This window comes from Eubalaena glacialis, chromosome 16, assembly GCF_028564815.1.
Source record: "Eubalaena glacialis isolate mEubGla1 chromosome 16, mEubGla1.1.hap2.+ XY, whole genome shotgun sequence".
In the NCBI taxonomy this organism is placed as follows: domain Eukaryota; kingdom Metazoa; phylum Chordata; class Mammalia; order Artiodactyla; family Balaenidae; genus Eubalaena; species Eubalaena glacialis.
In genome coordinates, this window is record NC_083731.1 from 76,423,784 (window position 1) to 76,450,945 (window position 27,162).

The following is a 27,162-nucleotide window of genomic DNA, read 5'->3' on the forward strand; positions in this document are numbered from 1 at the left end:
TAATTTGAATATTTATTTCTTCATCTGAATATATCACTGACTGTTTGTTTCATCTTAAAATGAAGATGAAGATAAATATTTCACTAAACTATTTCTGTCTTATAGATCTCAGAAATATTCCATTTTTTCAATAAGAGGTAAAGCATAATTTATTGAATGGCAAGAGAAAAAAGGGCACAGAACCAGGAATTTCAGCACTACGGGTCTTGTTGAGCATTGCAGACTTCCCATTAGCTCTCTGGTTCCTAATGCTCACGGGGTGGCTGTCAACACCTCTTGGATCCACCACAATTCACTGCCAAGGTGATGATGAAAGGAATCATTCTCTCTGAGGTTCCAGCACACACGCGGCTCATTGACCCATTTATCCCCAGTGGTACGACCAGCAAAAGAATCTATTATTTGGCCTCTGATAGCTACTGCCCACTTTTCTGATTTGTTTTGTTTCATCAACAATGCATTATTTTCCTGGAGATTCAAAAGGCAGTGAAAAACCAAAAGGACTCCGTATAATACAAGGAATGTCCACTAGTTCCAACTAGTCATACTTCTAACTGATAATCAAATCATCCAACCTAAATAAAAAATAAGTTGCAAAGCCAAATCTCAGTTGTTACTGTAATTTTGTGGTGGATTTTGAAAGAGATTCCCAACTGAATGTGAAGTATAAATAGACAATATCATTGATTCATCAGGTGAAGAGGAATGGACTTCTATTTTATGAAAAAGATTGCTGTCTTAAACTGTTTGATATGCTTCTCAAACATGAGAAAACAACAAAGGGCATGTCATCTTTTTTAAAAGGTACAATAAGACCAAGATGGAATGTTAAATTTACCTGGGGTCAAAAATAAAGATTCCCTTTTCATAATTAACACATAGTACCTATTCTACGTGCAGGGCTAGTCTACCTTGTTACTAAAAGTGTGGTCCATGGGTCAGCAGCATGGACCAGATCTGGGCGCTTGTTAGAAATGCAGAATTTCAAACCCTACCCCAGACCTACTCAATCAGAACCAACATTTTAGCAAGATCCCCATGTAAGTCTTATGTGCATTAAGATCTGAGGGTGGGTAGATACATACTAAATACATCATACCTCCACGAGGCACTCTTACATAGGTGCCCAATTTTAATAAAGGATGAAGAAATGGTGTATAGATTGTGAAGGAGACAGATTAGTTCATACTTTAATGTGGTAGACAAGACAGTCACACACTCAATGTTCAAAAATTTTGCTCTTACTTGGAGATACAAATATTCAGCTAGTAAACCATACGTATTACAAAAATTTTATTACATGGGGCAAAAAGAATTCTGGAAATTAAAAGGCTTATAAATTGGGCTTAAATTTATGCTTCTTTTTTCAAAGATAATTATTAAACAAAACATATTACTTTGATTTACTAAATGAAACCACAATTGCATCTTTTCCTGTGGCATGGAAAAATGGTATGGGGGGTTAAGCAAGGTACTTTGGAATGAGAGGTTAGACTTCAATCCTACCTCTGCCACATAGCAGCTATGAAATCATAGGCAAGTTAACTTCCTCGGTTGCAGAGGATTTAAGAAGCGCTGTGGGGGGGTAGTTAAGAGAATCTGCCCTGGAGCCAAATCTCACTTCTGGCCTTAGTAGCTATGTAACTTTGGGGATATGACAACCTTTCTGTTTCCTTACCTGTATAACGGGGGATATAATGACCCACTTTTCTTGGGGTTGACTATGTGAGGTGTTGAGAACCAGGGCTGGCCTGTAATAATAACTCAATAAATGAGCTATCATTATAATCACCTCACAGCCCATTACCTAACACAGTGTCTGGCTCGTAACAAGCACTCAAGAAAATACTAGGTGGGCTTCCCTGGTGGTGCAGTGGTTGAGAATCTGCTTGCCAATGCAGGGGACACGGGTTCGAGCCCTGGTCTGGGAAGATCCCACATGCCGCGGAGCAACTGGGCCCATGAGCCACAACTGCTGAGCCTGCACGTCTGGAGCCTGTGCTCCGCAACAAGAGAGGCCGGGATAGTGAGAGGCCCGCGCACCGCGATGAAGAGTGGCCCAGACCCAACACAGCCAATCAATCAATCAATCAATCAATCAATCAATAAAAGCAAGGAATCAACCCTGATTATTAAAAAAAAAAAAAAAAAAAGAAAATACTAGGTGAGTTAGTGAATAAAAGATTGTAAAGAGGGCTTCCCTGATGGCACAGTGGTTAAGAATCCGCCTGCCAGTGCAGGGAACACAGGTTCGAGCCCTGGTCCAGGAAGATCTCACATGTCGCGGAGCAACTAAGCCCATGTGCCACAACTACTGAGCCTGTGCTCTAGAGCCCGTGAGCCACAACTACCGAGCTCACGCACCTAGAGCCCGTGCTCCACAAGAGAAGCCACCACAATGAGAAGCCCGCGCACCACAACAAAGAGTAGCCCCTGCTCACTGCAACTAGAGAAAGCCCGTGTGCAGCAAAAAAGATCCAACTCAGCCAAAAATAAATAAATAAATTTATTAAAAAAATAAAAAAGGTTGTAAAGAGTAAAAGAGATGGGTAAAGTACTTAATGTGCTTAGTGGAATATCTTGCATTTAATGTGTGTTCAGTAACTGGGAGCAATAAGATCTTTGAAATTGAAATTTTTTTGTGAGATGCAAATACATATTTAATTTATTAATGGGTTATAATGGTTATAAAATGAACAATTATCTCTGAGAAAATACATATACAAAATTCATGATTTATTAACTGTGTGCCTGAAGGTAAATGATATTCTGTCTTTAGCTATAATACAAACTATCTAATTCTAAACCTCCATACATGAAATTGGAGGTTGTAGGGGAACAGTAATACGAAACATATCCATTGCAGAACTTCTACAGGGCTACCCTTTGCTTTAACCTGACTTTTCCATTCCCAGTCCTAGCATGAATTCTATTACCATCTTCAATGATGGATGGGTATGGGCCACACACAGAAGTCTTTCCAACTTTCTATCACCCCGGGTTACTAAGTAATCTTGTGAGGTTAACCAAGTAGAGCTATAGAGCCTTTTTAGAATTATGAATGATCTCCACACCTGCAGGAAATAATAGTTCATTGAAAAAATAACTTCAGGAGAAAAAAAGAGGCTCGTTCAATATTTTAGCATTCAGCTTAAAAAAGGGCAACAGAGAGAAAAATCTGAAAAGATAGTTCTAAAAATATTTTTCAACCATTAACTTTCCCATTGCTATCAAGGGGCCGTATGTGAGTGAATAACTAAATATACTCACTAGGAGTGGGAATTTAGGTAAAACACACATAGATGAAAGCATCCTTAAGAACTGCTAAGGTGCTCTGTCTTTTAGTTATTACTTTCCCTGTTAATTATCTGCTATATTTTCAAGCACAAAGCACAGTTAAGGTGCATCTCTGACTGACAATATGTAAGACAGAATCAGGTTCCTGCTCTGAAGGGCACACGTGTGTGCGCAGAAAGAACATACCTCTTTGAGGGCAACAAGAGCATTCACTGTGCTCTACAAGGTTAAACACAGATTGTAAATGACCGTCTACAAAGAGGCACAGGCAAATAAAGATGATAAAAGCAGAGCTGCCAGATGGGTCTGCAGGTGGGCCAGCACTCCTGAAGCCAGAGTAGCCTTGAGGGGTCAGTAAAGCATAATGTGAAAAACTCTCATCTAAAGTGAAAAAACAAAAAGCATTTTTGAAATAAGGGATAATTAATATCCAGCATCCCAGCATCAGTGGAAATCATGGCAGGTGGGTGGGGATAGAGCTCATGGCAAAAGTATGGTGTGTAGAATATGCGTGTGTGTGCGTGTGTGTGTGTGTGTGTGTGTGTGTGTGTGTGTTGATAGGGATCTACTGTTTAAGGCTTTTGAATTTCATGGGCCAGTAAAATTTCAAATAATCATTTTGGAAACAGACACAGGGTTATCAACTTTTTATTTTGCTAACATTTTCCTAGATTCCTACCTTAGTTGATACTCACAATGAAAGCTCTTTTACCCCATGAAAATTCTATCAGCCTATATGTCTATATAACACACGGTAGCAAAAATAATATAATTACATGGGGTGCTATTATTTTTCATCACCATGCCAAATATTTTGTGCTGATTATATTACTGCTTAAAATGACTAATATACCTACTTTTCTCTATGTTATGCTTACATGAAATTGAATGTGAGCTTGGAGTTGAAAAAAGGTTTACTCATTTGCTTTTGACTCTTTTTTAAAAAAAGTATTTTATATTGGAGTATAGTTAATTTACAATGTTGTGTTAGTTTCAGGTGTACAGCAAAGTGATTCAGTTATACATATACATATATCCATTCTTTTTCAGATTCTTTTCCCATATAGAGTTCCCTATGCTATTCAGTAGGTCCTTGTTGATTTTATTTAAAAGGGTAAGGCAGCAGAAAAGGATTAGTATTTAACATCTTACTGTTGGGAAGAAAAGTCACAACATTTATCTTTTATGTAGCGATTTAGGGTTATGTAGTGTTATGTAGGGTTATGTAGTCTTTTATGTAGTGTTAGGGTTTTTGAAACTTTTAGTGACCTACCAGAGCATTCAAATGCAACAAACACATAGTAAATTATACTTCAATGTCTAATAGGTCACTGAACAGTTTTTTGTTTACTTAGTATTAAAGTAGCCTTCATAAATTTATATTTCAGCAGGATTTTATCTTATAAATTACAGATTTGCCTAAGCCTATTCTAAGATCTAGTGACATTTAAGTTATTTTAATTTATGAGCGATTACTGTCATTTTGTAAAGTTATTTTATATCAGAGAAATATCATATGTAGGTAGAAGATTTGAAGAGATATATATTTTGATTACATACTTCCTATTTTTTCAGCCCTTGTCTCTTTGATTTAGCCTCAACACAAAACTTTTGGCATTGTTTCTTTAGTAAAGAACCTTTAATTGTCAATATCTCCCTAAGCTTTAAAACTAGAGCAGAAAACTAAACATTTTTAATCATTGTAAAATTATGAACTTTTGCTAGAAAAATGGGATTTTGAGACAGAAGTGCAAATTAAACTTACTTATAAAGGAAGTCTCTCCCAAATAACCTCTACGTTTAAGTACGACATCTAGAAATTTGGAGTCCTCATTGATCAAGTAATATTCCTTTTCAAAGGAGATCCATGCCCAATTCAGACGAAAATGCTGCTTGGTTAACTTATTTCCACCTGGAAAACAAAAATTTAAAGTCTCGAATTAGTGGTTTCTCGAATGAATAACCTTAGACATTCCAAAGACGACTTTAATGATGCAACATGACGAATCACTCTAGCTACTAGGTTTGATTCACAATCTAGAATACATACATGGAGATACAGCTTACTGTTCACTGACTGTTATGCAGAAATACAACAACTGACATAATTCTTTGCAAAATCCCTTGATCTTTAGCAGGGGAAGTGGGTCAGAGGGAAGGAACACAGAACTACCAGAAGCAATTTTGTTAAATCATCAAGTCAAGTATCCAAGTTGCAGGATGACTCATTCCCCACAAGGTGCCGCTGGAGAGCAAGTTTTTCTATAAAGAAAGCTGCAGGGCTCTTTTGTGATGTTAAACACACACACACAACTTCACAAATACCTTTTTCTGGTTCACTGAGCAATTGGGTGGAAGGCTTTAATTATAACCACTTAAGGAAAAACAAATATCCCTTCTCCATCTCCCTTCCCCACTAGATTCCACTCCATTCCGTAAAGCAAACAGACAGGTCTTTTCATTGATTCCATTCTACTCTGAAGATAAGGTTTTCTCCTCCCACCTTCCCACCAAAATGGAGCTGGCTGCCTATCAGGAGAAAATGTGTGTGATCTCTCTAATGTAAAAGCTGCTCTGCTAGGTGAAAGAAAAGAGAAATGGTTATCAGCTGATCACTATGCACGTATCCCTCTACTTCCTTTGATCTACACCAATTATTTCAGAGTAAGGTGAGGTTTATACACAAAGGCATCAATAATTTCTAAGTCTTTCTGTAAAAGGGTGGAAAAAAGCCCAAATAATAAACACAGCTAGAGGCACAATTTTAATTCCAGTTTCTTCTCTTCTGAGTTCACACAGGGCTACACTAGAGAAAAAGAAATGAGACAGGAAACCATCAAGGCTTTAACAGACTGAGAGCAAAAAATCCGCACGTGGGAAAGAAAACATAATTAACAAACACATGAAAAAAATCTTCATCTTTGCTAGAAATTTTTAAAAAAATTGCAGCATCTTTGAGTTATGAATTGACATGTACTAAAGATTAAAAGAATACCCAGTACAGACGAGATTATTTAGGGAAATTGGTTTTCTTATTTATTGCTGTTTAAATTGTAAATTAGCACCGAGCCATTTAGACAGCTACATGGCAATGTGTGCAAGAGACAAAAAGATGTTCATACCATTCGATCTTGTAAGTCCTTCTGTGCGAGAAGCAAAAATCTATTTGTAAGGGACTATTCATTGCAATATTTTCTATAATAGCCCTCAAACCGAAAATCTTAGAGTTTACTCTATTTATGGTACATCAAATCAATGAAATATGATTCAGTCATTAAACAAAAAAAAGAAGAATTTTTTGTTGAAATACTTAAAACACAAAATACAGAAACGAATGGTATTGATACTGTGCATGCAGTGATGTAGTAACATGAAACATGACAAATATGGAGCTGCTTGGTGTTTTAAATTGATGGGATTACGGACCTGTCAATTTTTCGTTAATTTTAAAAATCTAAGATATAAATAGATTGGAGAACAGGAAGTTCATTCCACATTTTGTCCTTAAGAACTTATTATGCCTGCCATGTCTTAGACACTGGGTACTGTTCTGGAGAGGAGGGGCCACGAGCTGGGGGCTCCCCAGAACTGGAGTCCATAGCCCACTTCATTCTTATCTGCTGTCTGACTTTGAGCAAGTTTCTTCCCTAGACCTCTGTTTCCTCATCTGGAGAATCAAATGAGGGTCATATTAATTAATGCCAGTGTCTGCTGTGAGGATTAAGTGAGATAACCCATATATCCATGCAGTACAGTGCGGTACATACGTAGCATCCTTCAACAAAAGTTAGCTTGCTCCCCCCACTCACCCCACGCATGCTCAAGCCCACCCTGCACACCCACTGCCAGACTATTAACCTGCCTTAAACCCATCTGCACTCAGTCCTCCTTTGCCCCATCTCCCTACAGCTGCTGCACACATCAAGCCATCAGGCTATCTTTGCAGATTTCTGGTTTCACCTGCCCCGCCCTGTCTTCTTCCCATTGTCTCTAATCTGCTCACTCGGAGGTCCATCCAAGAGTCTGGCTGCTCCATGGATTTGCCACCGTCACTCTTTCTGTCACTTCTGTCCTTTTGCCTACAGTGATAACCCCCATCATTCTTCTGCTTGCACCTTCTACTCCTCAAAGGCTCCCTTTACCATCCCCTTCATGAAGCCTCCTGCACCAACCCCAGCCCTCTCATCTCTGTGACTCTGCAGTTTTTCACCTATTGATTATTTTGTGCAGTTTTGTGCTTTAGCAGATATCCTCTCATATTGTTTCATTGTACACATTTACTAATTGTACTCATTTTTGTCAGAAATTGAGACTGGCAATGCATTCTTTTACCATTGCCAACACTTGGTCTTATTGTCTTTAAAAATACTTTTTTACATTATTGTGTTTATGTTCTATTACTGGGAACATTTCCTCTAGAAAGTCATAGACAAACAACAAGAATAGAATAACATTTAATCAATTAAGTTAATACAGAAAACCTTTCTGATTTCTCAACTAATCATTACTTGAAAACAACCTTATGCCACACTTCTCTCTCAATTAGACTGTGACTCCATCAAGTCCTAGATTTTATTCCAAACTTCTTGTCATGCTATACCAAGCCACTCCTGTCCATCCAAATACCTACAGCTTCACATCCCATCACTTCTCCACGGAGAGAAACAGCTGGTCATATCTAGCTTCTCACTGTTTTCTTCCCACATGCTTTTGCATGTGGGAAGTCTTCTGCCCAGAATATCTTTAGCTTCCTACTCCTCCTTGCAATTTGTTTAGGTCCAGCTCACCTAAAGCTCAGGAAGCCTGGCTTATCATGCAGTGTATACTTCTTCTGTATCTCCAATCAGAGTAATTGTAATTCTTTTATCTTCTTGTGTATTCTGCCACTAACTGCTTGAGCGCACTTCCCCAGGACAAATACTGGTCAAATCCATCCTTCTAGCGTCCAAATCGAACGTAGTGCCTGGAACACAATGAGGTCTAAAGACTTCTTCCGTGACTAAAAAGCCTACGGATAAGTATGATTTTTGGTAATAAAATGGCTACTTTGTGACTCCTATTTTATTCCTTATTTCATAACAGTTCTCAGCTTACAAAAACAAAGCACATACTACAGTTTTACTTGACTTGTGATTAATAACCTCTGACTTATTTGGTAACTCTTGTGTTTAACAAATGAATTTTATTATAATTCTGTATACTTTCTTCCTATTTCTTTCCCCTATATCTAAGAATGAGATCACTAAGCATACCATTTCTCCATTTCTTTAACGATTTTTAGCTAATTTTAAGATTTGATATTACCCTTTTTCTAAATATTGCATGTGTTAAGAATCTTGAGTCAATGAGGCCTTTCCTTGACACTTAATATGACACAGCAAACACCAGTGGAAACCCCAGAATTCTCTAGCTCCTTTATTCTGGGTAATTTTTCCCTCCAGTGCTTTCCATAACCTCATATCCCATTTATGCTTTCTTTTTTGTTTGTTCACTCTGTCCCCTCCCATTGTAACCCATGATCCAGGAGGGCGGGGAGTTCATTTTGCTTACTGTTAGAAAAATGCCAATTTAATGAATTAGACACTCTAATGTCTTGGTTGAAAGAAGTTCAGTAGTGCTTCATTTAATGGGCAATATAAATATCCTATATAAATGTAACATATCCCTTTTAGCACTGAGTCGTTTTCTCTTAATAAAATTATTTTAATTTTTACTTTTATTTTTAATTTCTTTAATTTTTAAATTTTTAAATTAAAAAAAATTTTTGGCCGTGCTGCATGGCTTGTCGGATCTTAGTTCCCCGACCAGGGATCGAATTTGGGCCCTGGCAGTGAGAGCACTGAGTCCTAACCACTGGACCGCCAGGGAATTCCCTAAATAAAATTATTATTTTTTAATTAATTTATTTAATTAATTTATTTTTGGCTGCACTGGGTCTTCGTTGCTGCATGAGCTTTCTCTAGTTGCGGCGAGCCGGGGCTACCCTTCACTGCGGTGCACAGGCTTCTCACTGTGGTGGCTTCTCTTGTTGCGGAGCACAGGCTCTAGGCGTGCGGGTTTCAGTAGCTGTGGCTCGCAGGCTCAGTAGTTGTGGTGCACGGGCTTAGTTGCTCTGTGGCATGTGGGATCTTCTTGGACCAGGGCTCGAACCCGTGTCCCCTGCATTGGCAGGTGGATTCTTAACCACTGCACCACCAGGGAAGCCTGAAAATTATTTTTAATGACACTCTTTCTAAAATGTCTTGCATACTTCTATTCTATGAACACTGTGTAAAGATTTTAAATGGTTACCTATGAATGTGAATTATTGGAATTTGTGTTTGTCTAGATCATACCTCCAGGGGTTATTGATGACAAAAGGTCTGTTTAACCCTTCCATTCCATTATGAAGATGGTCTTAAGGATAGCTAATTTCATCTCTACTTACAGATTATAAATTATAAAACTTATTTTCCGGTTGGTGCTTATGTTCTGGAAGGAGGAGGGTGCCCGGTTACTGGTTAATCAGGGGTTTCAAGTGACACACAGCTGAACAAGTTTGCCAAGGATTTTATATGTCGACCACTTTCAGATTTTATTTGAAATAAAATTCAGAAACAATACTGAGAAACTTTGCTTTGCAAGACAGTGACATGCTCCTGGCAATTGTTTTAAAGGTTCAGCATTCACTCTACATCGGGGATTTTAAGTAGATATTTTGCTAGAGACTACAAAGTTAAATGTATAAAGTTTAACTCTGAATAGGATTAAATACTACCTAACTCTTCTGAGTTCTACATACGCAAATCATATTGCATTTCAGAATTTATAAAATCTTAGGCACTACTTATTATGCAGGAGTGATATAAGGATCTGAGGAACTAAGCTGAAGTTTATTGTAACTCTCATTATTAAAATTGCCTTGCACAATGGAACTCCATATTTTATCTAAAGAATGGAAAGACATGTTATTTATTTGTTAATTGCCTACCAAGTAAATTCCTCTAAAACCTCAAAGTGGGAATGATCACTGTTGACACTTTCAATAACAATAGCCACAGCTTACTGAATGTGAAATTTCAGATGAAGTTAAACAACTTAAAAAACCAGCAAAGTTTCACTTCAATGTGATTCTTTGCTTTTCTAAAATAGATTCTGTCATCTATGATGCTCAAGGAGCTAGTCTCAACGTCTCATTGGAAACAAATTAAAGTCTGTAACTTGTGTCATAAATCCATACAACAGGTGCTTGACAGCTGATAACTACACTCCCAAATGCTTTGTCCCCAAACCCTGACACCACAGCCATTAAGGTTTTGATGAAAAGACCTCTTTTGAACTTTTCCAGCTGGTCTTTAGTCGTCTTCATCTTCTTTTTCAATGGGAACACAAGTTTTTTTAGAATAACAAAGAGTCACAAGCTTCAATTAGCCCTCCCTAGGAACTTAGGGCTGCCTGATTTCTGTAAAGACAGAGCATACTTTTTTCAATAGGAAACTAGTGTCAGGACTTTGACTTGTGCTTAAATAAGGGTCATTTCTGGGTGTCCGTTTAGCTTTGACAATTTTCTTTTTCTTGAAGAAAAGTTAGCTACCAATAGAAAATGATCTGTTGGTAATATTTTTCTAACCTGCTAAGATTTTCTAGCTTGCTACAATTCCATTTGCCTGAAGTTCAGCCTGGAAGCTGACCTGGAAATCAAATATACAGCTATTTTAAAAAACTGGATGGGGGCGGGGGAGGGGAAGTGTTCCTGGAAGATTAAGTATAAGAACAGAGATAAGAAATCCAGTAGAAAGGGAACTTCAAAGAATTTGATAGGAGCTCAGGACATTTACTCAATATTTATTTCCTTCTCCTTTTCCTATTTAAGTAATTGGATATTAAAGACAAAGAGAGAGTGGTCAAGATGCATTCAAAATCTGCCCTGGGAAGGGGTGGTAGTGGTGCTAATCCTGACCCAGACCCCCAGAGATGAAGAGCCTTGATCTGAGGGCAGCTGTGACTTAGTATGACCAACGGAACTCCAGAAAAACTGGCAGACAGACCCAGAAAAATTGTCAAGAGATTTTATAATTTTGCTGACTATTTAGTAACTCCAAGGATTTAGTCCAATAATCTTTTCCAAAATTGCTGCAATACAACTTTTGATAATTGGGATATTATTTTCTTCCTCCATTTTGTACACACCAACCCACGCCATTCCCACTGCTATACACATTCTGAAAAAGCGGCAGCATAGCACAGGGGGTCAGATCCACAAAGACACATAAAGAATATACACAGAAATGTATAGAAAGACAAGTAGCATGACAAAGACCCAGAGGTGGAGAGAAATAGGCACAGCACACGTTGACCTCTATGGATAGACACACTCATGTAGAGGTCTTTTAGGCTATTCTCACGCAAGGCACTTATAAGCACACCCTTCCTAATAAAAAAGCAGACATGGAGCTGTGATATCTTGGTCGTTGTCATACGAGTTACATAGAATTGAGCTCAAGCATGGATTAGTTTACACTCTACCCTCTATTCTTTGGTAGGCTCTAAAGATAAGAAGTTACCGAGTGATGCGGAGGTCGAGATGGGGCTGACAAAGATACCAATGTTCATCTAAAAGTAAGAGCGTCACAATCTGCTTTAATACGTGTAGTTTCATTCCTTAGGGACATGGTTTGATCACACATATACCCGTAATGTGTAAATAATGGGTGTTCATACACGAGGTTCCAAAGACTTGAATTCCCAGTCATCTACTCTACAAGAGGTTAATACACAGACAATTCTAATTATTCTGGGATTCCATATTTAAGAATTCATCCACTCGATAACATTTATTTTGTGGGCTTGCTGGACACTTGCAGAGCAGTTTTGAAAAATCTGCATCATCTGACTCTCAGTGTTCTTGTTTCAGCTCTCGTACTGTAAACAAGTGTCCTCTTCACCGTCCATTTAGTGCCACATTTTCCACATTTTTGTGCTTTTCGTTGGTGATTCCTCTATTTAAATAGCCCCCAATCATAGTGCTGAAGTGCTGTCCAGTGTTCCTGAGCACAGGAAGGTTGCGATGTGCCCTTACGGGGAAAATACACATGTTCCATAAGCGTCATTCAGGCACGAGTTACAGTCTGATGACCACGAGTTCAGTGTTAATGGATCAACAACATATATATCAAATAAGGTGTCTTTACACAGAAACACACGGAAAACAAGGTTGTGTATTGATCGGTTGATGAAATGTATGACCAGAGGCTTGCAGGGAATATACCTCTGTATTTCCCCTGGGAGCTATCATTTAGTATTCACAGTGATTTTATAGAACATTACTGCGAAGACCAAGAATCAATTGTGTCTACTCAATACAAATCACAAGAGGTTAGTCTTTTGGGACAGGGCACAATGGGGCGCGGGGAGTGGAAGTGTTCTTCCTCCACACACACACTTGGCCTTCCTTTAATCAATCCTTCCCCTGGCTCATGCCCAGGAGTGTGAGCTGAAATGAATCCTTACTGCATTCTCGGATCGGCAGCCCTGGCCTCCCTCCAAGATCTGTGCCTGGTCAGTATAGCACTAGGCTTCAGACACAGTCATGGCTCACGGGTAAAGGGTGGACGGGTTCCCCTGCATGGCTACCTGTTGTAATTTGGAAATATTATGAGAATTTAGGTAACTTATAGGGTTATCTTTAACCTCTTAGAAAATAATACACATGGAATGAATTCTGGTGCAGAATAACTCCTAATCCTAGAGAATCTTAGGATAGTCTGTTCTAGAATCTCAATTTAAGCAACAGCCAAGAATGGGGATTCATGCCTTTTTCTGCTTGTTTGGAAAACTGGAGTAACAGACCCTACGGAAACTGATTTTCTTGGACTCTGAGGAGCCTCTAAACAGAGAACTCATAGTTATAAAAATGGATGTGTCAGGCACAATATTGTAGCCTCTGTACAAAGTCTTAAACATCAGCGCAAAGTAGGGGTTCAGAGTGCAGTAAGAGGGTATTAACTCATCTCTAACTAGAGCCCAGGTTCCTGGATGAATGGGTCCCAGAAGAGAGAAAACCATAACTGGAAATTTAAAGAGATGCTTAATTAATCTATTTTTTATACCAGGTTCCAAGGAGCACTCTGTTAAACATCCTTTCCCTTCAATAGAACAGAAAAGATCACCCCACAGCTCTGGCACCCACTCTTTGGGGGCCTTGGGGCCATAGGCAGGTCCCTGTTATTGGGGGGCTGAACATGGCAACTGGTATTCCTGGCAGAGTGGTGGTGGCCCTGGGCTGAGTGCAGAGAACACCTAGTCGTGGGCAGAAGCATGGCCTTTGACCAATAAGACTGGCACAAGACAGGCACCGACCAATCGTAAAAGGCAATGGCTCAAAAGAACTAAAACTCACCTGAGTGCAGGTGTAAACTGGCTGAATGTCCGTTCAGCTTTGGGGACCCTGAATATGCTTGGAGAGGAGGACTGGACACAGTGGGGGCCATGGTCAGGGTGATTTTGATGTTTTGTATGTTATCTCAATGCATCTCACAATAGCCCTGCAGGTTAGGCATCTCTACATTCTATGGATGATGTTAAGTGTCAGGTTAAATTACTCACTTTAAATTCTACAGATATAGTATGTGATCGACTTAGGGTTCAAATTCAACCTGCTAATATTGTTTTTACACTTCTTCTGAGTAATCAGATTACTTCCTTTAGGTCAATATTCTATTTACAGGTGACGCTAACTTAATTTTAATTTGCTTTAACTTAATTTCTAAATGAGTGCCATTGGATAGAAGCAAAACTGATGATCTCAGTGTGTTTCCCTCTACCATCAGCAAGCCCTCATAGCAAGGCTGACAAATGGTAAGAATTAAGTGGTAAAAAAGGGATATGAGGTCAGTTTTGAAATAGTTGAGACTGAATCAGAAAAATTAACCTAAGTTAAGGGTACGACCCTCTTATTTTTTGAATGAATTTGGGGCCATAGCCAAAAGCAAGGGACACTGGGAGGAAAACGCTTCTTCCAGGCTGAATGATGTGCTCCATCAGGGCCACAGCTGGGTCAGAGTCGGCAAGCCCCAGCCTGCAGGGATCCTCCACAATTCTCTAAGCATGGTCCCTTCCCCCAACTCCATCCCTAGCAAAAAAAGGAATGTGCTTATTTGCAGCCCCTGTAAAAAATTTAAAAAAATAAGGGGAGAACCATGAGTTTATATCTCCTAACTTAGGGCTTACAAATATTTCCTTAAACAAACCTGATTTAATTGTGCAATACTTTGCTTTCTTAATTAGGAGTTTAAACCCGGTGAAATGAATGTGTTCACTGTTGGTATGCACGCCTAGGATAAGGAATTCAGACGTACCTCTACAGAAGACAAAGGACAACGCAAACGTATAATTTCAAGGTGAACTCTCATTTACAACATGCGTGTTCCGAGAGGATCACGTGCAGTCTAAATTAAAAGCTAGCGCAGTCATTTTAATGCAGTAATATGAGTAACTAAGGAAACTATTTTCTGAAAATGAAAGTGGGATTCTGTATTCTAAACAAGAACACCAACTAATTCAAGAAATAATTATCTGCTGAACAAGACAAGTATAAACTCCAAGCATTTTAGAGCAAGAATGAACTCTAGATTGCATCTTTTCTCCCTGCTCCATTTTCCCAAGATCCAGAAAGGCTGTGATTTGAATAAGATTACAAAGCAGCTATTTGCAGAAGAGAAATAAATCCCCAGGGGTTTTCACTCCTAAGCTACTGGTCTTTCCATTTAACAGACTGTGATCTCAAATACTGTGCTTAAGCATAAGATCATAAAAATTGTGTTTAAAATGATATGAAATTATAATATATATATATAAATAAATGTGGGAGGACTTACCATTTCTTTGTAAAGCAGCCCCCAAATAATTTTCTATCATATCCCCCCATTTACATATAGGAGTAAAATTTAAAAACTGCCATACTTTCATAGAAACAATAACTACTTTATCAAAAGTGAGTTAAGTCTGTCAAGAAGAACCACACCCTCTCCTGCCTCTGGGGAAAGGAAAAAATGCAAACCAAAACACCTGGTGCAGCAAGATTTCATGCATGCACTGCCTGAGGCAACATATAAATTTATTAGATCCCTGGCAACACATTCTTAAAATAAACTTAATAGCCTTCAGGTTTCTGTTCAAACCAGAGCCTAATTCCTTTTGTGGCGCCAGACATCTCCCCTCACCCCAAGGAGACTCTGCAGGGAAATGAAAGCAATGGTTCCTTCTCCTGTACCTCTCCGAGTAACCAGTTTAGCACCATTTAGTTAATTCCCTGTGAAGGGAGGTTGCTTCCTATTTGTATAAAAGCACCATGCACATTACTAGAAGACGTAACCATTACAATTAACAAGGATTATAGTTTGAGCTCTATTTTGGATTATCTTTTGAAAATATGTTATATCCACCTTGAGACAAATATATAAAAGGGTGGGGGGAACATCCAGAAGTGCCTTAATCTGGCTGTTAAACAAAGGAACCTTCTTTAACCTAACGTGTTTACATTTTTACCACAATTTAAATTTGATGGCTAGGATGGAGGGATCAGTGTGGTATGGCAGCACAAAAGCCATTCTATAATTAAAATACTGTGAGTGAATTTTGACTTAGGATGTTAGCGCTAGATTCAAGTTTTAGGTCAATCTGTTGTCACTGTTTTCAAATCTGAGTCAGTAACATGTTCTTAGGTGTATTTGTCCTCAGAAGTAAAACCAAGATTTGGAAATTTTAGATTTTCAGATTTAAAATTAAAAAGAAATTTGTGGAATCATATCACATCTGGTTACCTGGCTATCGCTCCTGTGACAAACTAAAAAAGCCTTGTCATTGATGTCTGTCAGGGAAGGTAGGAGAGAGGGAAGCAAGGAAGGACGGAAGGAGGAGGGAAGGAAAGAGAAAGGGAGAGAGGGGGAGGGGAGAGAGAGAGACAACGGGGTAGAATATCATCAATGTCATGTTTGTTCTCACATTTTCCTTTCATTTATTTCAGATTAGTTTCTCAAAGCTAGCTTTTGTGCTCAACTTGTGCATTATTTAATTAGTCAGACTCTTTGGTGACTGCTCTGATCCCCTTAAAATTATGCCAGAGCTACAAATACAACCGCTCTTGGTGATTTTACTGTCATATATAGCTGCCGAAAGAGAAAGAAAAAAGACACAATAAGTATAAAGACAAGTTGGTATGGTCTTAGGGCACCAGACCTTGCAGGGAAATAACTTAGACAACATACAGCAACGTATTTGTTTAAACAGAGCTCTGTGCAAACACACGTGTTATAAAGTATAAGAATGGTTCACGTATAGTCCCTTCTGTAAGACAGACTCTAGCAAGGAGGGTACACCAAAAATCGTATGTCAATTATAATGCAACATGTAAGGTGAAAGGGTGAACCTACAGTACCTGGGGCTCAGAGGAGGGACGGGAGGACATTCAACTGGGACCACAGAAGTCTTGACACAAGAGGTGCCACGGGGCGGGGGAGGAAGGACGGTGCCACTCGGAGGGGAAGAAATCACAGGTGCAGGAGGACGGCTTGGTGTGCTCATCAGTAGAATAGTCAAGCTCTGCAGGGTTTGCGGAAGCACAGCGGAGAAGGAGGAGATAAGCTGGGGGCGTAGTCAGGGGGCGGATGGAGGAAATTTGGGGTAGAGAAAGAATCTGAATTCTACTTTAAGAAATATTAGTTTGGTAGAATTATTCAAGGACTCGTTAGAATAAAGTTGGATTAGGAATCAAAGGTATCATTCACAAGTACCCCCCCAAATTAGTTTTCTTTTTTTAAAAATAATGTTATTTATTTATTTATTATTTATTTTTGGCCGCTGCCGGCTTGTGGAACGTTAGCTCCCCGACGAGGGATGGAACCCGGGGGCCCTCGCAATGAGACCAGGAGCCCTAACCACTGGTCTGCCAGGGAATTCCCCAAATTAGGTTTTTGTCAGTGGAAGATAAATGGGTCTTCCACTGGCTGTGGAATATTGCTGTGAATATAGCAATATTCATAGACAAATGAGTCTATGAATATTGCTATAAGAAAATAAAAGTTTTGTCCACAATAAAATAGGAATAGTTAGGATATTAAAATTTACCCAAGAATAAATAAAATGGCTAACCAAAATGCCCACCATAAACAGTCAATATCATGAATACTTGAACTGGCAGACTGAAAACAAACTTTTGCCAAAACTGCCACAGGTAAGTTTCTCTCTCTGACTCCTATCTCTCTCAGCTTAAAATAAAATGTGACTCAGTATGACAAAATTCGCTTTCAGGCCAAGATAAACCACATTTTTCTTCACTTGGTTAATATGCAATGCTGGTGGCATGATTTGAATATTCTGAAGATTTGAGACAATGATTACTGCAAAGGATTCATGGGTTGCAGAAAACTCCTTAGAGGCACACTTGGAAAGCCATACATTGACTTTGCAGCTCATAACCTAGTCTAAATGGGTAGTTCCCAGCGGCGGGCAGAGGGTTAATGATTTTGCCTTTGTGGAGACATTTGTCAATGTTGGGAGACATTGTTGGTTGTCACAATGGGGGTGAGAGAGAGGGGAATGTTACTGGTGTCTAGCGGGTAGAGGCCAGGGAGGCTAGGGACCCTACAATGTACAGGACAGTCAAGATTTGACTGTGCGTAAAGAATTAGAATTATCTGACCCCAAATGTCAATCATCTAAAACTTACTATATTCTGACATATCAACATATATAACCTAACATAAACATATTATTTGCCTTTTCTCCATAAATTCCATGTTTTCTTATGAACTGATAATACATGTGGTCAAATGATAAACCTGCCTTCTCTTTTTACATAAATATGCAGAGACCTTCAAAACCATCATTGATGTGGAAAGTTTCCAGTACAAAGAGTTTATTCTCTTGTTGCAGGAAGTAGTTGAGCCAGTAGTTTTCCTACACAGTCAAAATTTATGGCTAGTCCTCAGGGAAGTTAGGAGTGAGAATCTTGAGAAATGCACAAACTATGCCAAAGGGACAGTGTATGCATGACTTGGATTTTAGTATGAAATCAAATATGTGGGCAATGATTTCCCTTCTAGAGGTTTTCAGGAGATTAGGCTTCACCAGAACACCTGAGAGTTGAGAGTACGAAGTAGAAGGGCTTCCTAAGGTCATTTTAGGAGTGTGAGCTGGTCATTTTAGGACAAACCTGGACACGGGTCATCCAGCTTTCCATGCTTTTTAGTAGTTGAAAGGAGAAATACTACCTATTCAAATGCACGTGTGCTGGCACATACACGTGCGCACATACACACCCACTTTCTTTTGCTTTTACAAAGAATGAGAATACTTTCCAAAACCTTTTCCAAAAGTATAGAATACACAGTCCTTTAATGGTCTTCCACTGAACAAATTAGAGAAGCATTTCCCTGAATATGTTTATTCAAACCTTATTTTTCCTGTCTGTTAATAGGTATTGTGTTGAAAAAAATCACCCTGAGTCAACTAGGAGAGAAATATCCCGGGATTAAGCTATGTAAACAGAATTCTTTACTGCTGCAATTCTTAGGGCCTTTAATATACGAATGTCACTGAGCATATACAAGGAAGGGATAGAGTGTGTTGCACTTCTCAATCTCATTTCACCAGGGAACCCATTCCTGAAGCTATCCTGTGAGACTCTGTTCTATAGAATGTACTTTGGGATAAGTTGGCTTCAAGTATAAAGCATTTAAAATCCAGATATGAGCAGAGAGCCTTGTGTAGTGTCAATCACATCCAAGTAACATAATTTTCAATTGTTCACATTTGACACCAAAAGTTGGAATTGTACTTCATAATCTTCAGGAGCAAAAACCAACAAAATTAAGGGATTTCCTTCTATCAGCTATATACATTCTGGTTCAAGGCACTTCCATTTCCTAATCCGAATGGAAAAGTAAATGCGTTAGCTTGTAGAATGCCAAGAAAAAGAAACTAAGTTCAAATAAATAGGACTGATTACTGGTATACTTGTTCCCTAGAGGCCACATTTATTGTTCGAGACACATGCTTTGCCATTTTTGTGGCTTAACACTATAGTGCCTCAGGTCTGTTTTTTAATTAGTCAAATGCGGGCTCAGATGTCAGAAGAGACAAAGATTAGGATTTTGGCCAGTTCTAAAAAAATACAGCTAAAATCACCAACAATGTACAAAGAGCCACGCCAGCCTCCCATTTGCAGTTGGATCTTACTCCCTGTGGATATTTGAACCCTATGCTCTGCCCAACTCTGATAAGGGATTTAAAGGCTTACTAAGAAGAATGCTTCTGAAGCTATTAAAACAATAGGCACGGGAAGGACGGACTTAGCTGGGTTTTGGAAAGAGGATAATGCTGCAACAAAGACTTTAAGGCTGATAAACAGATTTTTAAAAATCTGAAAGCACATTGTTCCCTAGTCTGTACTTCTTCCTCACCCTGATCAGTAACTACTTCCCATGAGAATATGAATAAATACAGCAGCTCTGTACTCATCAATTTTAGAAGGAAGCAGGAAAACATCTTTGGGTCACTGATTCACATCTCAACTGACTGCTGTTAATGATATTAGCCAGCTCTACTGGAAAATATCTCTTATCCACTGAAGAAGGAAATGCAAATGCAAATTGTTAATTAACTCCACTATTGGGGTGTATATATATATAGAAGAGTATATACACGAACGTATACATACATATATTCAAGAAACTGAAACTGAAAATCTTTACAAGAGAAAATGCACACAAACAGAAAACCAGATCATGAGTACCTTTTAAAGAATAATAATGGGAAAACTATCTTTTAGGAATATAGAAGACACTCAGGATGCTTTCTTAAGAGTTGAAGATCTTGTAAGTATCTTTTAGTACCTTACTGATAACAAAGTGAGTGAAGTGGTGAGGAACACTTACATTTCTTTTCTTTTTGGCTATCTTGTTTCTCTTTTCTCAAAATGAGAGGGTCAGGAGAGGTGAGGGATAGGACTCAAACAGGGAAATATGTGATAGAAATTATAGATGCTGGACTAAGTGAATTTGAAGAAAGGTAACCGGACCAAACTGCCCTACTTTGTGATCAAGGTCTGAATTAAGATGTCTGGACTAGTTTGGAAGGCTACACCTAGCCAGTGTTTGGAACTCCGCTCTGGCTCCATCAAGGACCCAGGCAATGCTGCCAGGTAGGCAAAGTTTGTCTCTGTGTATCTCTTCTGCACCTTTGTTCTCTGGAGGAATCAATCACCTTTGTCATTTAAAGCTCTTACTCCTTTCATGCCAGCCCTCCAGCTCTGCAATTTCCCTTCTTTCTTCCTAACCTCAGTTTTAATCCTCTTTACCTAAAAACTGTCAGGGGTTAAAAGACTTCTCTTAACTAATTCAGCCTAAAATATGCATAACTTTATCTTTTCAAGATTTTTTTTTTTTTTTAATAAATGAGGGCCTTCTTGACAGCAAATATTTTTCTCATAGTGGAGATATTTGAAAGCATGTATTCTAATAATTGTTGCCTACTCTAGACCATTATTTTTAGCTAATCTGCCAGGGAGTAAATTCATAAGATTACGTGGTTGGTTCACTTCATTTTCCTTACACCACCCACTGGCCAGCCCACATCCCTTACCCCTACCATTGCTAGGGAGAGAGTTTTGGTTAGAAAAGTAATCTGGGTATTGGGAATATGAATGTGGACATTTTTATGTGTTATGGCAAAGTCAGGATCAGAACTTTATCACCCTTCATGCTGAACACACTTAGACAGCATTACACATCTTCCAAGGGGAACAGTCTGAAGACATATGGTAGCTTCTAAGTGCATACGTTTCTCTACTTATGAACTTGTTTATAAACCTTACCAAAAAGTTAAATAGGCTTGAGAGGCTGACATGAAGAAAAAAAGAGTACATAGTTACTGAGCCTATGTTAGAGCTTCTAGTTAACATAAGTGGTTTAAAGACCAAGTTAGGACAGATGAGTAGAGATGGATGCAATTATAAGGGTTCTACAAAAAATACACTTGTCCATCTAATAACGAGTATTTCAACTGTATTGTGAGGCAAGCTTCCCTAGTTTGTGTGGTACAGGAATCATGAGCGTGAGAAATGGAATCAGATTCTTCATATAGAGGAATTATGAGGACTAGAAAGGGTACATTACCCCAGATTGTGAATTTGACACAGAGGCCAGCTTGTGAGGAGTCAGCAAAGAAAGATGGAGAAATGAGGTAGGCAAACACATGCAGGCAGAAAATCCCTATTTTTGCCCCCAAATCTCTTCTAAGAATATGGAGAATCCCCCAGCAGTGACCTAATCAGCTTCCTGGTTTTGATCTACACCCATAATATGTTGGAGGAAAAAAAAGTGACTGGGTTAGCATGACAACCTAGACTTCTTAGGTCAATAGAGGAGAAGAAGGGAGCAAAATATAAGAAGTATTTTTAAAATTTACATTTTGTTTCTTCATAAATATTTTTAAGATGGGACAAAATATGTGAAAACCACACAGGAAAGACAGAAGTCAGCCTGGTGTTTCCAGGGAGGTGATTAAGCACCACCTCTTGACTTTTATAAGCAAGCATACCCAGAATGAAATATAAAGAATGCTATTATGAAATGTCAGGGACTATACTCATAGTTTTTACCAAGTATGGGATGGACGTTCAAATAACTTTATTTAAATGAGGTGTGTTTCAGGATTGGTTTGGTCGCCCAGATTGGAACTTTTTCTTATTAAGATGTATCACAAAAGATGAATAGCACACTCAGCAAAGTTTTTCTTTTTATTATTATACTATTAAAAACATACTTCAACAGAATTTAAAATAATTGAATCAGATTAAAGCCTGCTTAATTTATGAACATTTAGCCCCAATCATTTGGATTCTATATACTACTTACGTGCTCCTCAATTTCTATCTTCTGAATTTTCTAGGATAGTTCTATTTTCCATGCAGGCATTACCTTCATATTTGAGGATTATTGGGCCATTCATCCTAACTAATATTTTAATGGCCATGAAGTTGTTTTCCTTAGAGAAAAACAAGTTATAATCCGAATGTATACAGTTTAACTTCTAGTGAGAAACAGATGATTCAGTGAACTCCCATGGCATGTTAGTTTATATAAAATTAAATAAATAATGACTGTGATTATTTATTATCAATGGTCTCTATGAGTAAAAGTACTGTTAAAAATCTGGGGGGCTTCCCTGGTGGCGCAGTGGTTGAGTGTCCGCCTGCCAACGCAGGGGACATGGGTTTGATCCCTGGCCCGGGAAGATCCCACATGTCACGGAGCAGCTAAGCCCGTGCGCCACAACTACTGAGCCTGCGCTCTAGAGCCCGCAAGCCACAACTGCTGAGCCTGCGTGCCTAGAGCCTGTGCTCTGTAACAAGAGAAGCCACCGCAATGAGAAGCCTGCGCACAGGAACGAAGAGTAGCTCCCACTAGCGGCAACTTGAGAAAAGCCTGCTTGCAGCAATGAAGACCCAAAGCAGCCAAAGGTAAATCAATAAAATAAATTTTTTTAAAAAAAGAAAGAAAATCTGCTTAATTATCTGGATAAGGAAGGTGGCATCCCTTTTAATTGAAGAGTTGGCTTCTTTTCTATAGAATTTTTTGGGATTATTTTAAGTTCAGAAACAAGTTAGAGTCATTCAAAGGAAAACTAAGGTTTGCCACTCATCTGTAAACTAGAGCTACAACAACAAAATGTTTTAGATGCTTTTCTTCTGACTTCACAGATGTTAGTAGTTTATAGTATTAGCTGACACTCTTTAAATCCAAAAAATCTTTGTTTACTCTCTTCACTTTATCTTTTTTCCGCCTCTCCCCTTCCATTTCTGTAAGAATTAAAATTTGTCTTTATATGTTTTGTTTCAAAAGTATTTCACTGGTCTTCAGCAATATTTATCTTTGTTTCTATCTATCTATCTATCTATCTATCTATCTATCTATCTATCTATCTATCTGTATCTATCTATCTATTCACATTGCTAGCCATTTTGTTAAGCCATTTACTGTACAAGTAATTACAAGTGGCTACCATGAACTAGGCACTGTGCTAGGTGCCAGGGCCATGGATGTAAAAAGCCAGCTCAAGATGTAAGAAGGGAAAACACATAGGAAGATATCTTTATTGCTCTGTTTGTTAAGTATTGAGATATCAGAAAGCAAAGGGTGCTATGGTGGTTGGCTTAGAGACTCTGGAACACAGTTATGAACAGCTGTTATTACACTACTCTGTAATAAAGCGATGCCTCATGGCTTATTGAGAAGCACAAGACTTTCTGTACTTACACTAAATAGCCCCCATTGTGCCCTTTGAGTTTCTGGGCTTGTTTTAAAATAGATTTTCCCTTTCTTCCATTATTGTAAATTGTTCACCGTCACTTATGTTATTAACGTTCCCCTCTTTTAAGTACATTCTCTGCACCCATCCTAATATTATCCTTGAAATCTGCCGGGGGCCTGGAATAATGAGACAAACTGAACTCCACAGACTCTGAGTGAACCAAAGAGGAGAAACCTTGGCACACAAAGTTTTAGGGGGGAGGAATAGCATAATGGTAAAGAACATACTATCCAGAGTGACAAAAACTTAGGTGGAAAACTGACTCAAGTATGCCAATTATAAAGTTAGCTGCAGCCTCCCTGGATTGTATATCTTAAGTGTAGATTTGGACAAGAGGAAACCCCCCACGCCCCAGCACAGGGGCATATCTGGGAGGAAGGTGAATGAGATGAGGCATGTACTTAGTGGCATCAATTTTGTTCATCAGAAGCTTGTTTTGCTTTACTTGCTCCTCTAGATCGGTGCTCCATATAGATAAGTTTGCCAAGTACGTTGAGGGCTACACATGTGAAATGTTACAGTATTTGTGGTCCTAGTTCAATGTCTAAGTCATCCTACAAAACCCAGTTCAGACCTTACGACTGGGCCATTTCCACCAACGATATGGTTGCCATTGCCCTGACGATCATTTAACAGTTGCAGTAATTTACAAGTGTTGGTTCTTGCCAATATAATAGATGGAGACCAAGCTAAATCCTCATTTAAGTCCTAAACTCAAAACTCATCGGAAGAACTATTGTCATGCAGTAAAGAACAAGGGTGGAGGCTCACGGTTAGAAGATTCCACACAGATATTTCTACCCTCTTTGGAAGCCTCACAAAAATTATAATCCAGTAAACAACAAAATGGCATAATTTCCCTGCCTCATGGAACATAGTGGAAATACTCATTATTAGATATGCACGTGCATATTTTTGTAGAACTCTTATACTTACATCCATCTCTATTCATCTATCCTAAATGGGTCTTTAAAACACTTACACTGAGTAAGAACTCTAAACATAGGCTCCATCACTGGTAGAGACACTTAAAACCTGAACAGTTGAGAACACTGTACAGAAGAAATGATGACAGATGGGAAAATGCCTATCTAATTGTTATTGTAAATAAAGTGCCAGTTTGCCTTATTTTAGGTCAATAATTCAAAAATATATTTTTAGTAGTTTATTCATAGTATATGTCCAGCCTTTGACCAACATGCATTTTTTTTCACTATCAGTATTTATTAGATGAACAGGAGAAAAAAAAAAAAAATCAGAGAATCCTCAGTATATCCTCTATCTCCTTACAAGCATATCAGACTTCAGCCCTAGATTTACACACGTCGGCTTTGGAAACGTTTCCCCTGGTATTTTGATGAAATAATTCCCATTTTCACACCCTCAGCAAAATGCATGCTAAGAGCAGTGGCTGCATGGCCATCCATGTAATCACCCTCTATGACGGATGAAGACAGCTGCTTCGACTCAAGTAAGGGAATGGAAACAATCCTTTCTAAAGGTTAAGAGTCAGGGAGCCCATTCAGTGAAGTGTCATTAAGGTAATAACTATCTGAGGTTTGTGATGTTCCCTAGGAAAAAGTAAAAGCCAGGATCCTTAATATCTGAATTCACTGCTGATAATGACTTGCTTGGGATAACAGTGGTCCACGCTTTTGTTTGCCCCATACTGCATTTTATGTCCTCAAGAGCTGATTTCAATTGTGCTTGTATATTGATTATTCAGAAAAATTTACTGAGCTCCAAATTGGTGGTAAGTTAGTGGCTAATTTCAGGGCACAAAAGAAGGTCTCCGTTAGGGAGAAATTCTGCTTATTTGTAACTTAGTATCCATAATATTTCTTCTATGTTTTAAAATGTGTTCACAGAGCACAAAATACTTCTGTCACTTACTCATCTTTCTATTTCTTAATGTCTAGCAAGGCTTCACCCACTTGCCCCTCCCGCATCAGGCATGAGTCTTGCTTGTCTCTTTTGTGGCCTTACTGCCCTCTTTTAGATAGATAGCTAGGGTCTGAATCCCAGCTTTTCCAATTACTCCATGGGCCTTGAGATCTCTTATTTAATCTCTCTGTGCCTCAGTTTCCTACCTTGTAACAATGGGCTAAACACCTTGTAGGGGAAGGATCTGGAGTCAATGAGTATAAAGCAAAAGTATATATTCTTTAATATTATTATTTTTAAAAAATATTTATTTATTTTTTTGGCTGTGTCAGGTCTTAGTTATGGCATGCGGGATGTTTCATTGCAGCGCAGGTCCTTTGTTGTGGCACGGGCTTCTCTCTAGCTGTGGCATGTGGCTTTTCTCTCTCTAGTCGTGGCGCGCAGGCTCCAGGGTGCGTGAGCTCTGTAGTTGCAGCACGCGGGCTTAGTTGCCCCGCGGCATGTGGGATCTTAGTTCCCCGACCAGGGATTGAACCCGCGTCCCCTGCATTGGAAGGCGGATTCTTTACCACTGGACCACCAGGGAAGTTCCGTCTTTAATATTATTATGGAAGCATTTTTATTTTTCTTGTATGTGTGGGTGACCTGTAGGTACGTAAGAGGGTTGCATTGTTGAAGAGTAAAACGTAATTTCACTTTCTAGAGAAACTGTCCTTCTCATCACTATTAAGGCAGGAAAGAGTCAAATATTGCAAGTCCAGTCTCATTTCTATCTTCTGACACTAACCATTAACAATGGGGCAAGCTTCCAAATGCATGCCTTGTGTAAAAGTTTCCGAAAAACTTAACATACAAGAACACAATTTTTTTTATTGATCACATACAACTGCATTTCTATTTGCAATTAAAATTTTAATTATCATCAATATTTACTGACACCCACAGAGCCAATAACACTCTACTAAATTTTTCATCATGACAGGTGCTGTAACGAAATCAGAGGACCGAATACAGAATGATCGATTTGTTTCCTTATGGCGAATAATGCTTGCAAATAGGGTACTGTAATTTTCTTTGCTTCTTTTGTAAAGAATAAAGCACACAGAGCAACATGATCATTAGATTCACCTATTGGCGCCAATGAATCAGATCATCAATTCATGTATTTTCAGGTTCATTTCAGAAGCCATAGCTCCTAATAGCGCACAGATTGGTAAAGCCCTATTTCAAATTGTGCATGTTTAAAATCTCAGTTTACTCTCATTCTCATCTCTTACTTTGCTATAATTCTGTACTGTTTATAAATCAAAAGACTCTATTTCTATAATGTAAAACTGCAGTATGTAATAAAAATGTCATTTTAAAATCTTTTTTTTTTCCTCTATGGCTTGTTAAGTGAGCAAACTTATTCTCCTACTTATGTGTCAATTAATTACTTGTTTATATAAAAACATATTGAGGACATATTAAAATAGATTATTATAACTCACAACCAAAAGTTTTCTTAGAGTTTATAAAAACACAGTTACAAGTTTTGGTAAAAGTATGTATATTTTTGGCTTTGAACTGCCATAAAGAATCAAATAAATTATGAGTGGAAGGGACAGCTGAAACACTGCGATCCATCTTGTT

General features: G+C 38.6%; 1 protein-coding gene across 3 annotated transcripts in view; it reads right to left on the minus strand.

Moving 5' to 3' along the window:
• The window catches only part of FREM2 (FRAS1 related extracellular matrix 2), a 153,756-nt gene that overhangs the window by 82,478 nt on the left and 44,116 nt on the right, over nucleotides 1-27,162 (minus strand). For all 3 annotated transcript variants that reach the window (XM_061171224.1, XM_061171225.1, XM_061171223.1), the window contains exon 3: nucleotides 5,063-5,209. In XM_061171224.1, coding sequence (XP_061027207.1) covers nucleotides 5,063-5,209 — 147 coding nt within the window. The remainder of the gene's footprint in view (nucleotides 1-5,062; nucleotides 5,210-27,162) is intronic.